Genomic DNA, 14,191 nt, shown 5'->3' with positions numbered 1-14,191 from the left:
TAATCCCAGCACTTGGGAGACACATGCAGGCAGGCAGATCTCTGAGTTTGGGGCCAGCTTGGTCTACATAGAGAGATCCTGTCTCAAAAACAAAACAAAAAAAAAAAAAAAAAAAAACCCAGAACTAAACACTACAGAAAATGATTGGAATGCCAGTTTTCTGTCTTTGTTCTAGTGAGGTCTGTGCCTGGCTTCCTGAGCTTGTGTAACAAAGCTGCAAGTGAACAGAACCTTAGGTCATAGTCCTTGGCCCTGGGGACAGTAACAGGTTCTTCACCAGCGGGATTCTCAGTAGATTAAGACAGTAGAACTTTTTTTCTATAATTATAGATACTATATTACTGCTATAATTTGGTGTGTTTTTTGTGAATAAACATTTCTAGCTGTGGCCTAAAAAATGTAGTTAAGATTTATTGTTCACATCAATGCAATTAAAATGGAGGCGTTCATTCCTTTATGGAAACAACTCTGGTTTCCATACACAGGATCTCCAGGTCATTGTTTTCACTGCTTGGGACTTCCTTGAGTGCCCCTCCATTGTTGTTTATTGGTGTGTGTGTGTGTGTGTGTGTGTGTGTGTGTGTGTGTGTGTGTGTTTACTAATTCTGTTGGTGACTCAAGAAGCTTGAGCCGGGCAGTGGTGGTGCACACCTTTAATCCCAGCACTCAGGAGGCAGAGGAAGGCGGATCTCTGTGAGTTCGAGGCCAGCCTGGTCTCCAAAGCGAATTCTAGGAAAGGCGCAAAGCTACACAGAGAAACCCTGTCTCGAAAAAACAAACAAACAAACAAACAAAAAAAAAAAAAGCTTGTTCGGCTTTTCTTTGCAGAGAGACAAATGGAGGAACAAATAGTTAACGGACTGAAGTTCTGTTAGTAGCAAGTTAGTATGGTGGCTGGAGTTTGGAAGGCAGATTTCCCCGTCTGCATCCATTGTTCTTTCCATTTGTGTACTTGGGAGACAGAAGAATGTGTGGGAACAACTGTTTCCGTCTCAGAATTTCAGAGCTATGAAAGAGCTTCTTTGAGAAAAGGTCATCAGTGGGTTAGCTGTAGGAGATGGATTAAATTAAACTATTGCTAACAAACAAACATCCCATCTTCCTGTGGCATCACCACTGCTCCACTGCGTGGGAGCAGACCTCGTTTAACACCCGCTTTAGAAATCAGCCAGCAGAGTGTGGAAGAAGCTGTGTAAGCCCTGAAGGTTAGTGACAAAAGGTAGATCAAGTGCGTTAGGAAGCCAAATGCAGATTAGGAGCTTGAGGCCGGCACTGAGGGAGTCCAGTTGCGCTGCTTGTAGGACACGCCAGGCTGAAACATCTTGCAGTTTCCTAGCCACAACCTCTCCTTGTCTTTTGCCTCCTGTTTCAGGTTGTAGAACTCATGACAGGTGGAGCTCAAACCCCAGTCACCAATGCAAATAAAATCTTCTACTTGAACTTGCTAGCCCAGTATCGGCTGGCCAGTCAAGTGAAAGAGGAGGTGGAGCATTTCCTAAAAGGTGGGACCCTGTCTCCTTCTGCTGAAGATGTCTGCGTCGTCATCGTAGTTGCCGGCATGGCTTTAACTTGGATACTCTTGTTTCAGGCTTGAATGAGTTGGTTCCTGAGAACCTCTTGGCTATTTTTGACGAGAATGAGCTTGAGGTAAGGGTTCGAATCCATTTTGTTGTGTGTTATTTTTCATTTACTAGTGTGGAGGGGCACACCAGTGCCATGTCACACCTGTGGAGATCGCAGAGCCACTTGTAGACTGACTTCTCTCCGCCCACCACGTGAGTCTGGAGTGGACACAAGCGGTCAGGCTTGATTGGTAGCGCGTTCTTTACCTTCCGAGCGTCTCACCAGCCCCACGCCTGCGGTTCTCAGAGCATGCCTTAATGGGCTCCTGATGGCTGTTAGAGGTGTGGCAGGAAAGTCCGTCCTTTCTTTTGGGGGGCTAAAGGGTGGGACAGAGTCTCACTATGTAGCCAGAAAGTTTTTTATTATGCAAAAGTTGGATTCACCTTTTTAAAATTTTTATTTTAGTATATGTATGTGAGTCTTTAGCCTGCATGTATGTCTGTGTACCACATGTGTGCCTGGTTCCTGCAGAGCCAGAAGAGGGTGTTGGATCCCTTGGAACTTGAGTTACAGATAGTTGTGAGGTGCCATGTGGATGCTGGAAATAGAACCTAGGTCCTCTGGAAGAACAGCCAGTGATCTTAACTGCTGAGCCTCTCTCCAGCCTGTGTCCACTTTTGTTAATCTTCTGTTCAATGACCCGTTCTTCAGCTTTTAAAAATTAGAATGTCAAAAGTCAGAAAGTGTCAAGTGTCTATGAAGAGTGGTAGTTAATATTTATCCATTAACTATTATTGATATTAATCGACTAGTAAGGAGTATTGACATCATGTGCAGTCTTCATAATGTCTTATGACATTTAAGGGAATTATAGAATGTATGTGTTCAGGTATATGTGAACTATGAATTGTGTACTGAGATACCAGAGAAATCGCAGTGAAGAAGACAGTCTCTTCTGGACTATATGCTAGTGAAAGATGGGATTACATTTAGGGTTTTGACCATAACCACTGTGTGTGTGTGTGTGTGTGTTTGCATATCTACAGTAACTGTTACTATTTCACATTTTGTATCAATTAAAAGTTAGCTATAAGATAATAGATACTGGGGCTGGAGAGATGGCTCAGTGGTTAAGAGCACTGGCTGTTCTTCCAGAGGTCCTGAGTTCAATTCCCAGCAACCACATGGTGGCTCACAACCATCTGTAATGAAATCTGGTGCCCTCTTCTGACATGCAGGGATGCAGGCAGAACACTATATGCATAATAAATAAATATTAGAAAAAAGAGAAAAAAGTATATACCATTTTTATAGTTGGCTGAATTAAAGTCCTTATGAGTCAAGTGAACAAAACAAAGTGTTGGGGGGGGGGAGCTGGAGAGATGGCTCAGCAGTTAAGAGCACTGGCCATTCTTCCAGAGGACCTGGGTTCAATTCCCAGCACCCACATGGCAGCTCACTCCAGTTCCAGGGGATCCGACACCTTCACACAGACATACATGCAGACAAAACACTAAAGCACACGACATAAGAATAAATAAAGTTAAAAAAACAACAGCAGAAAACAAAGTCAGTTTGTCTTTTCCTGCTGTTGCTCCTCACAGATGATACATACAGTCAAGTTATAATTTTTAACTTCCCATAGCTTTTATGAGGAGTTCCTTTCTGCAAACTGTTTCCTGTTAGAAATCTTTTCCCAGCACTTAGGAGGCAGAGGCATGAGGATCCGTTCCAGGCCAGCCTGGTCTACAGAGGGAGTTCCAGGCCAGCCTGGTCTACAGAGGGAGTTCCTGGACAACCAGGGCTACAGAGAGACCCTGTCTTGAAAAACAAAACAAAACAACAAAAAGATCAAATTCCTTTAACGTTGTAAGGAAAACAATTAGTTTGAGTGTCAGGTGATGTTGTGTAATTCTTCTTCTTGTTAGCTGAACTGTCAGAGAACAGTCAGAGCCTTCCATTATTCTATTACTTTTTGTGCTTTGAGATATAAAATCCAAACAAGGAATTCTCAGTCTCAGATTTCTAATAGACCTCTTACCCAGTGCTGGTATTTGGGACACTGGAGTGTTTTGTTTTTTCATGAGCATTGGTAACAGCATATAAAGGAAAGCTGCAGTCTGCTGGTCGCTCCTTAGCCTGCTCCTAGTTACTCATCAGCTTGGCATGGTCTCGAAACAAAGCTTCCAGGGCTTCGTTGGCCCTCTTTTGTCTCTTTATTAAGAGATTTCATTCCTTATAGTTATTGGAAGGATACTCATAGTCTGCTAAGTAACGTGTTGGATCTTGAACCAAATTAGGACATCAACAAGATGTTTAGGGCTCTGATGTCATTAATGTTCTCTCTCTCTCTCTCTCTCTCTCTCTCTCTCTCTCTCTCTCTGCATATCTTTTAATTTATCTGTTCAACTGGAAGCAGAGCTAAAGGGAAGTAGTGAAAGTTCAGTCCACCAAAGGAGACTAGATAGATCCTGAGAGAAAACACTCATAAACGGGGCTGGGGATTTTCATCAAGGGGAAAGGACTTGCCTTTTTTCCTTGGCATTCCTTTGCTAGAACATATACTTAGTTCTTTTATTTCTTTAACTTTTTTCTTTTAATTACAAGGAATCCATAGCAATTCTTAACTAGGCATGCTCACCAGAAACACCTTTTCAGTTACATAAGCTTCTAATCCAGCTCTAGAGATAGGGATGCAGTAGACCTAAGGCTCAGCTACAAGCACATCTGTCTGCCTTTCTTTGTAACCGAGTCTGTGACACAGGCAGATCTAGGGCCCACAGCCCCTAGCAGCTGTACCAGAGGCCAGAGCGGTACTAGGGACCCCAGGGAAGACACTGCCCACCACTTGCCAAACCCCTTTAAGCCTGTCTGACAACCCTAGACTGCATCTACCCCTGGGCCCCATATCCAGGCCTTTTTTTTAAAAGACCACACTGCTTAGGAATCATTGGCCGATTGCAGTTTACTCTGGCACTGTGATCTCACCTTCTGTCTTTCTCCTGGCGTTCCTTTGATTCTGAATTTCCATGTCAATTAGGTAACTGACTAGTGTGTCTTTGTCCTTCTGTCTGTCTTTTTAGCTGCTGATGTGTGGTACTGGAGACATCAGTGTAGCTGACTTCAAAGCCCATGCTGTAGTGGTTGATGGCTCCTGGCATTTCAGAGAAAAGGTAATGGGCTAAACTTTCTACAGTTGGATTGGTATCATCTTGTGAGGAAAGGTTTTAGAAGGAAAAATTAGAGAAGTCAAAGAAGTTGACATGTTGACTGGCCAAAGGTGATACATGTGGGGAAAAGAGGTGGTTATCCAAGCTGAAAGGAGCCTGGGTCCCCAAACTGTTACATTGACTGCCACTGGGGCAGTAAATGGGAAATGCAAGTAAACAGAGCCAAGCAATCAATTGGTGATTGCTCATCTGACCCTGTGACAATGTAAATTCTTACCGAGGTAGTTATTCATGCCTCATAGAACTGTAAATGGGAGCATGTGCCTACCCAGAGTATCCTGTTCCTTCCGAAAGGATCACATCCTTAGGATCAAATGCTGCACACCATGTGTGACTATCGCCTTGTACTTCCTGCCAGGTCATGAGGTGGTTTTGGACTGTGGTTTCCAGTCTGACCCAGGAGGAATTGGCTCGGCTACTTCAGTTCACAACAGGCTCCTCTCAGCTTCCGCCTGGAGGCTTTGCTGCCCTCTGTCCCTCATTTCAGATCATCGCTGCTCCGACCCACAGCACTCTTCCTACCGCACACACATGGTAGGTGTCTGGCTGCCCCAAGCATCTCTGGTGGGAGAGTCTCTTTCTAGCCCTTGCTCAGGTTTCTTGTAGTGTGAATTAATCATTTTCCTCCTTGTTCTTCCAGTTTTAACCAACTGTGCCTCCCTACATATGACTCATATGAAGAGGTCCACAGGATGCTGCAGCTGGCCATCAGTGAGGGTTGCGAGGGCTTTGGCATGCTCTGACACTCCTCTGTCGCCTGCTTGGCTCATACTCTCTAGAGCATCTGGGCACATGTTACCAAGCATAACCACTGACCTTAACGCACATACCCATTAGCCAGGAGAGACTGCATGCTCCCTCGTGTCTGGAGTATTCTGCCATCTACGAGCATTGTTCTTACCTCACCCGCTCTGTGTCCACATTTACCACAGGCCATTTGGGCACATGGTACCTATCTGAACACCACTCAGTCATGAGAAAAGGACCATGCTGCTGTCATTTCATTTGGTCCTTTGAAGATCTCTGTAGCTGGATCTGCCTCAGTGGCTGGGAGAGATGGATGACATGGAGGACTCAATTCTGTTGGAAAGCCGGCATGCTGAGATCCTTAAGCACTGTCTTATTCTGGCACCCTCTGCTCTTTGGAAATACTCTTCTTCTTTTTTTATATATATATATATATATATATATATATATTTTATTGGAAATACTCTTCTTGATCTCACTACTTGACCAGACTGGTACATGATCCCTTCTCCTGGACAACCCATCACCTCTTCTCGTCAGTAGCCCAGAGAAGCACAGAGAGAAAGTGGCCGGCACTGACGGGGACCAATGGTACTGCAGGTCTCTGTGGTGACAGCTGGAGAAGACACTCCTTGGGGGCATTTTTGAAGATGATTATCACTCCACAAAGACTGTGCTAAGCTTTCTCCTGAGCTTGAGCCGATGAGAAAAGCAGTGAGAAGAATGTAAAGGGTGGCTGTGCTGTGGCCTCCAATGCTGGCTGCGCTTTTCTCGGGGAAGGGCCGTGTGCATCCATGTGGATGGCTTGAAGACTACTGATGCTTTTCTCTGAGCTTGTTGTTTGCACTGAAGGATGGCGCGGCATCACCACTGGTCTCCAGTTTATGTGGTCTGTTAAGAGCTGTCTTTAACACTCCGCTGGAAGAATTTTGGGAGCAAAGGACCGGGACAGTAAACATAGCTTGCCAACTCTTTGGTGGTGGTCTCTGGTAGCACTGAGGCAGAAGAGCTGTCATCACAGGTCCTGGGTCAGGCCACTGGGGATAGACGTGGTGGTGATCCAGCAGCAGTCCATACCTAGCAATTCCAGGTACTTGGTTTCATCAGTTTCAGGAAGGGGAATCAGGAGGGAGGAAGCTATATTGGGTTCACCATTATGTGTGATCGACGAGAACTTGTCAGTCTCTTGGAAGATGATAACATCTCTTTTCATTAGTGTTTGAATGAAAACAACATAAGGCTCAAGATCACGTGGACTTCCCAGTTTCTGTCTTTAATAAGGCTTTGCTACAAGCTCCCACTTCTGATGAGGTACTCACTCAGAATATTACAAGCCATCTTTATTGCCAAAACCAGCCGGTACACAGAATCCCGAGGCAAGGCAGTTCTTACGACTTGGCCTCCTGGAAGTATGTCTGAGCTCTCCTGTTCCCAGGGATCATGAGAAACAAGCCCTCCTGAGCTGCTAGAATTCCTACCTGACCTCCTTGGCAGTCATTATTTGTCCTTTGTTGGCGTGGGCGCTGACCTCACTTCTTGGGGTTTAGGACCTGGCATCAGGGCCTCTACACCCCAGGATCCTCCATGCCACATGGTCACTGCTCTCCTCAGGGACCAGGACAAGGTGCTGCTGCTTGCCCACACTTTCCCCGTGGAACGTGTCCAAGCTAGTTTAGCCATCCCCCTGCTGCCTGCCTCTCAGCTCCTCTGGGGCTTCCAGCTGGGGTACATGGGCTGGCTTGGCTCTTTGGGGCAATCGTTCCTGTCCTGGATTCTGTGATCCTGGCTCCAGCACCCCTCCAGAGATTACCAGGGGGGTTGAGTTTATATTCTTGGCTAGACCTATCATTTTAGGCTCTAGTTATAGCACTTTTTCAGTCTCCTAGGCACTGGCAGCCCAGCTGGGGCAGCTGTCCCAGGGTGGTCTGTAGGCACCAGAGTCTCTAACAACAACAAACCCTTTAGTACTGTGTGATTTTCTATTCCAGTGTACTCTCTCCTGACTATTCAGAAGCAGTTTTGCTCTCTTTTGCAGTTTCTTTTACCTTTTTTTTTTTTTTTTTTTTTTTCTAAAACTGCTTTGGCACTAGCCAGTATGGGGAAGACATACAGAATGTTGGAGAGAGAGAAAAAAAAAAAAGATGTGTTATTTCTCGGGCAATTTTCTATTCCTAGTCCTTAGTTAGCCAGTTCTTCTGTTAATGCCTTGTGACATAGGCCCTTGGGAGGCTAGCTGCTCCCCTGGCTTTTGGCTTTTCAGTGTCCTTGAAGGAGACAAGTCATGAAATGAAAACCAAGAGGATGTCGGTGTGGTTCTAGAAAGCTGGCAGAGACCGAACTCGGCTGCACATTGTCAGGCCCGGTCTGGACGTCTGCAGCTGGAGATGTAAATATTTTGTACAGTAAATAAAACACCTACAGGAAGCGAGCACTGAGTGACTGTGTGAGTGGGGGGAGGAGCTGAACTTCAATGGCAGATGGGGAGGAAAATGTTCAGAGAGGCTTCTCTGTGTTCCTGGTGACTCCCCTGGAAGCGGGAGCAGTCTGCTGTGGAGAGTGTGTGCACTTGGAGCCCTGGCTATAGATACCAACCCAGTGGAAAAGGCTTTGTGCTCAGGGCCTGAGGAGAAAGCTACTTTGATATGAGCAAAGGAAATCTATTATAACCTTTAAACATTAATTTGTTGTTTTCTGTATCAGAAAGTCAATAGTTAAAAGAGGGGTCTAGGCCGGGTGACGGTGGTGTATGATTTTAATCCCTTCACTCGGGAGGCAGAGCCAGGCGGATCTCTGTGAGATCAAAGCCAGCCTGGTCTACAGATCGAGATCCGGGACAGCCACCAAAGCTACACAGAGAAACCCTGTCTCGATTGAAAAAAAAAAAAAAGGATGGGGGGGGTGGGTAGAGAGATGGCTCAGTAGTTAGGGATGCTTGCTGCTCTTACACAGGACCTGGCTTTGGTTCCTGGCGCCTACGCTGGGCAGCTTATAACCACCTGTAGCTCCAGTTCCTGGGGATCCAGGAACCCAGGATGTCTGCAGGCGTCTGTACATACATGGTGCACAGGCACACACATTTAAAAAAATAAAGTTAAAGCAAGGTGGATGTGGTAGTTCATGTCTGTAGTCCCAACTACTTGGGTGGCTGGGCTAGGAGGATCACTTGAGCCCAGGAGTTTGAGAACGGCCTGAGTAACACAGGGAGACCTTGCCTCATAAAAGAAAACCCTTTCAATGGCAAACAACAACAAAGCCCCAAACAAAATAGTGAAAGAGGAAGGATACAGCGCTAAGTCACCCACCCTCCAGAGGTGAGCACTGTTAGCACGGCAGCCCTCAGATGTTCGTAGTTACATATTTAGCTGCCACCATCCTCCTTGTGCTGTTTTCCTTGGGTCATCACGGCTGGTGTTACGAATCCTCTGAGACCATCTTGGTCCCATGAGAATCCAGCCCAGACTCCTGGTGCTGAACCTGATTGATCGTATGTTCTGAGACTGCTACGTCGGATGCTCCCTGGCATTTATGACCTGTTTGTGGCCTGATCTGACATGACCGTAATCCTCTGTGACAGTCAATGGGATATTATGAAGTAGCATGTAAGGGTGGTATTGATGACTCAGCAGTTGGTTATCCCCAAACGCATCAGCTGGGCTGGTGTTTCTGACTCGGTAGCCTTTTTTTTTTTTTTAATTTGAGACAGGCTGGCCTAGAATTCACAGGTTCTCCTGCCTCTTCATCCTGAATGCTAGGAATAAAGGTGTGCGCCACTATGCTTGGCTCCAGGACTCTGTTTGAGCATGGTTATGTTTCTTTTCGGAACCCAAACTTGGCATTTTTGGTTTATCTCCTGAAGATTATTAGTTTAGACAGAGAACCCAGACATCAGGCCACCAGGGCTTCCTGCCTGCCTCACACTTACTTGGTGCTGGGTGTAACAGATGAACACTTTATGCCTTGGTTTACCTATTAGTCACTGTGATCTGGGTTGATAAAGTGAAGGCCCTAATCCAGGGTGGAGAGATTTTAAGAGGTGCAAGCGAGTAGTGGTCATGGCTTTCATATCTGCATGGAGAAACTTTTGTAGAACTGTGAGCTAATAATGTGGGAGAAGAGGCTGCCAAGTTTCAAATGAGTCCTGCCTAAAGAACATGAGACACCCCTGAGGATGTAACCGAGGGGGGCGGGCGGGCAGGCGGGTCCTAGAATTATTTTTATCTCTACATTGGTGGAAAATCCTTAGTCACGTGCAAATGGGATGATTACAGTGAGGTCAGACACAGTCCTCTGTTTATCTCTGGTGACTGTCTGCAGAGAAAGACTCATTTGAATAAATCTCCTGTCTATACTTTACATGAAACAGCACCAGTTGGTAAAGGCCACATTCCTGGAGCACGCTTCACTGAAAAGCATACAATTTCAAGAGTACCAGAATAAGGGAGACACTCTCTGCCCCGACACACCAGCAACACCACGAATCGACTGAAGCTATAAGCTCGGTCGGTCTTTGTGAGGGGCTCTTGTACCTTTAGGCTGGCAACGTCGTCCTCACCTGCACTGTTGGTTTGTCTGAGGTGGAGTCGGAAGCTTTCCCTGCTTTACAGGCCGAGTGTTCCCTCTCTCCAGAACTCCCACTCGGAGAAAGCTGCCAAGACATTCCTCTGCCCATTAGCAGAGTCGGGGATATCAAGATTTGCAAGCCAGCTGGCGAAGGTTGATGGCTCTCCGGCTGTTTTGAAGGCAAAATGTTGTGTTATTGTGTAAGAAGAGTATGTGTCGTCCTTTTCAGGTCTCCGAAGTCCTAGGTCGAGGCTCTCAAGTTGCCCTTTAACTTCCGTTAAAGACTCTCCACTTCGAATCTGGTGTCTCCCATCGCCGGGTTCGTAGTCCCCCTTCCCCTCTAGTTCTCTGCAGATCTGTATCTCAGCAAACGTTTCTTTGTAGATGGGACACCACAGAAAGCTTGAGACCCTGGGTAGGAGGCAGCCCATGCCTGTGAGAGCCTCACAGTGTTGTGCCCTTTCCCTGAGGCTCAGGTACACACTCTCGGGGCCACATGTCTCCATGTTTCACATTCTGCTTTATTGCCACAGGGATGGGGGCTGCTGCTATTTTATGTGTTTGGAGACCGCATCATACAGTTACAGCTACAAGTGAAATGTCTAGCTCCTTTACCAAAGGGAAATTACTCTCCCTACTGACTTTCAGAGAAGAAAGAACTCTTGTACAGATGGGCTCAAACAGACCCAAGGGGCAAGTTCTCGTTGAACCATAAGTAGTCTATGGCCTCACAGATTCTGCACCAGGCTGGGAAAGGGAACTCCGTGATCTTAGGGCCAGTTCTCTCTTAACCTGCTCTCCCAGACACAGAAGACCTGGGTATTGACTTTGGCAGCGGGGAACTGGCCAGTTGCCTGCAGCTCAGTGAATGAAATTAAAATCTTGGATGAATGGGGAAAGGGAGTATTTTCAACATTAATAGCAATCAAACAGATTTGTGCTCGCTTAGAATAATTGGGATGGCAGAGGAAAGACAGAGCCCTTTCCAGTGAGCCCCAAAGCACGAAGAAGTGAACCAACACTACAAAGAGCCACGACATTGGTTTGTGGCCACCATGGGTAGAAACATTGAACTTCACTCCAGTTTTCCCTTAGTCTTAGTCAAACCCAGGAGACAAGTTCTGAGTTCCCTGCTGTGTGCTGTGACCAGTCTTGTTCCTCTCTGGGGGCTGGGCAGAGCTCATGGTTGATTCCCTCAACACCTAGACGGGTGCTCGTTTGAACTCGGCCTTAAGAAGACCAGCTCCCTGTGCTCCCTGTCCTAAAAGGGATTTCTTCAAAGCCTTGCTCATGATAGTACCAACATGTCTCCTCAGCCCTAGCAATGGATTTGAAACTGTGTTCTGTAGAGGGTGCTCTGTCTTGCTCAAGCTGACGGACATACTGAGTGACTCCAGGAAGGCTCGTGCGCCACACTGGGGACATTGTGGGAGGGGTCGGACAGCAGCCATCCATCTGCAGACTCTACAATGGTTCTCATCTATTTCTGCCCCAGAACCTTGAAAATTCTATTGTCTCGGCATCTCAGTTAAGTCTTCCAGACAGCCTCTCACACGAGGAACAAGCACACAAATCTCTCTTGTCAGAGCATATCCTAAGTTTTGGTTTAAAAAATGTCACTGTGGATTAGCTCTAGGGGGAAAAAAGGAAGCAGAACTCCAGCCCTGACTTTTGAGGTGCGGCTGGGCTCCGGGGCTTGGTGGATCGAGAACAGGGGGCCAAGATAGTGGTTGGCACAAGGACATGGAGAACTCTGGAGGCAGAGCCAGAGCCTCTGAGGACTGAGGCCCAGGAAAGCCTGGCACAGGGAATAGCTGGGTATTTAACCAGGAACACTCACTCATTTTCCCTCAGCCTTGGCAGCAGGTCAGAGCAAGCCGTTCTAGAAGGGTCCACATCCTTCCTATTGTCCCCACCCCGACTTCACTCATCATCCCAAACATCTGCTTCAAATTTGAGCCCTTGCCTCCCTGCCCGACTGCAAACTACTAAACCATGAGGAGGAGGGTGAAGGCATGTCCGCAGGTGTTGGGTAAGGGAGGAGAGAAGGAAGGTTCTGGGTGAATGAAGCTGCCCTGAGTTCTCTTTCGGATGGTAGAGCGGAATTGGAAGTTGGTGGGGTGTTTTTGTTTTTAATGCACCTATGCCTCCAGAATCTAGCCAGTAACTTGTTTCACTTCTGGGTAAAGGGAATGAGGTGGGGGAGGGAATTGGGACTCGCTGGGGAAGAGTGAGCCATGGCAGGAACTAGTTTTCAGAGGCAGCCCAGCCAGTCCGGTGGGAGCCAGCTGAGGTCCTTAGTGCCCACAGCAAGCACCGGGGTGCTAATGGGGCATTAAACACCTCGCCCTGGCTAGCTCACGAGCTTACACAGACACAAGGGAGTGGCAGCCGTGAGACTGGCCTGCAGCTGGGTGGCCAGGAGGGAAGCAGCCAGAGGAGCTGTCCATCACAGCATCCTTAAAGGTTTCGTGAGGCAGAAGCTCTAAGTTTCTCCACCACTTGCCCCAATTCCCAGTCCATTGCTAAGTAACAGAAGATAACCTCAAGGAATCGTTTCAGAACCGGTGTAATAATAGGTGACATTTAATGTGTGTTTATTCCACACAGACCCTGTTCTTAACATTTGACCTGTATTAACTCTGTTCATCTTCACAGTGTTTATAAGGTGTGTTTAGTATTTCCGTTTTACAGGAGACTGAGGCACGAAGGAGTAATCTGTCCAAGGTTACATGCCTATTAGATGAATCTTGGTGTCAGCTTGGTTCCAACACCTCACCTCACACAAGCTCATATGAGGTGGCTTGGGGGCAGAGAGCCACGTCCAGAGGATCCTGCAAGGGAGCGGCCAGAGTACTGCTGTTCATCCTCCAGCAAGGCGGCAGACTGTGTGGGCCTCTGATTCCTGGGTCCCTAGGGACCCAGCCTGGTGGGCATGTCCCCAGCCAATCCTGCCACCCTGCATCCCTGAGACGGCTACTGCCCATTCATGGCAGTGCTTGCATATTCTACTGCTCCTTCCGGGGCATCGGGCACCCCTTCATCTCCCAATCCCCAAATGTTTGGGGAAGAGCCTTAGACCGGTGTCCAGCTCCAGGCCCTTGGGAGAAAGGAAGAAAAGCAAAAGACCAAGGGCTGGCCAAGCCGTGGGCTGTGGCTTCAAAGCTAAGGGGAGAGGGCCAAGTCCATCACTTGGCTGGAAATGTGGGCGCCTCCATGACATACCAGCTCACCCTGGCAATCCTCTCTCCTCTCACTGAGAACAAACCATATGGGCAATGACAGGCGACGGGCCTTTTCCAGTTGTCTTAGACTATGCCAGAGCCGTTTTTATGTTGAAGCAGACTCTTTCCACTAAGAGACAAGAAGTGCCGGAGAGTGGTCTGGGAGGCCAGTCTGATGCCCCCCCCCCCATCCTGGGGCAGTACCTCTGCAAGCATGGCCGGGTATTGGTGAATGTCTGAACAAGCTCAACCCATGACTTCCACTATGCACCTCCTTGAGGAATGTTCCTCACCCGGGACTGTCCGTCCTCAGCCTCCAAACCCAGCTTGTGTCAGAGGATGCGAAGGGTTAGAGAATCCATGAAAAAGAGTGTCTTGACGTTTCTTTTTTAAAAGGTAAGTACAGCTGATGTGGTGGCTCATGCCTGAAATGCCAGCCAGCATTTGGGAGGCCAGGGCAGGAGAATCACTCTGAGTTGAGGTCAGCTTGGGCTACAGAGTGAATTCTAGGTCAGCCCGAACTCCATAGTAAGACTCTGTCTCAACCCAAAAGGGATGGGGCAGGCATTATATTTTTATTAGAACTTATGTGTGTGGTGCACGCGTGCGTGTGCATGTGGAGGTCAGAGGTCAACATCAGCTCTCTTCTTCCACTGCTCTCCATCTGATTCTTTGAGATAAGGTCTCTCATTGGACTTGGAGATCAGCATTTTGGCTAGATGGGCTGACCAGTGAGCCTCCAAGATCTGTTCCCTTCTCTCCAGCAGGGGAATTATAGACACTGGTGCATTCAACTTTCTGTGGAAGGCAGGAATCCACATTCAGTCCTTATTCTCAAGCAGCAAGCACTCTGCCTGCTGAGCCCTT

At 47.5% G+C, this 14,191-nt stretch overlaps 1 protein-coding gene across 4 annotated transcripts in view; it reads left to right on the top strand.

Annotated features, from left to right (window-relative positions):
- Arel1 (apoptosis resistant E3 ubiquitin protein ligase 1) overlaps positions 1–7,968 on the top strand; it is a 52,612-nt gene extending 44,644 nt beyond the window's left edge. For 3 of the 4 annotated variants that reach the window (XM_028876680.2, XM_028876662.2, XM_037210718.1), the window contains 5 exons: positions 1,373–1,502; positions 1,589–1,647; positions 4,647–4,736; positions 5,152–5,327; positions 5,434–7,968. In XM_028876680.2, the coding sequence (XP_028732513.1) occupies positions 1,373–1,502; positions 1,589–1,647; positions 4,647–4,736; positions 5,152–5,327; positions 5,434–5,536 (558 nt within the window). In that variant the 3' untranslated portion in view covers positions 5,537–7,968. The remainder of the gene's footprint in view (positions 1–1,372; positions 1,503–1,588; positions 1,648–4,646; positions 4,737–5,151; positions 5,328–5,433) is intronic. The other variant, XM_028876670.2, reaches the window with a different exon arrangement.
- Positions 7,969–14,191: the final 6,223 nt, after the last annotated feature.

This window comes from Peromyscus leucopus, chromosome 14 (assembly GCF_004664715.2).
Source record: "Peromyscus leucopus breed LL Stock chromosome 14, UCI_PerLeu_2.1, whole genome shotgun sequence".
In the NCBI taxonomy this organism is placed as follows: Eukaryota; Metazoa; Chordata; class Mammalia; order Rodentia; family Cricetidae; genus Peromyscus; species Peromyscus leucopus.
This window is presented reverse-complemented; position numbering and strand designations above follow the sequence as displayed.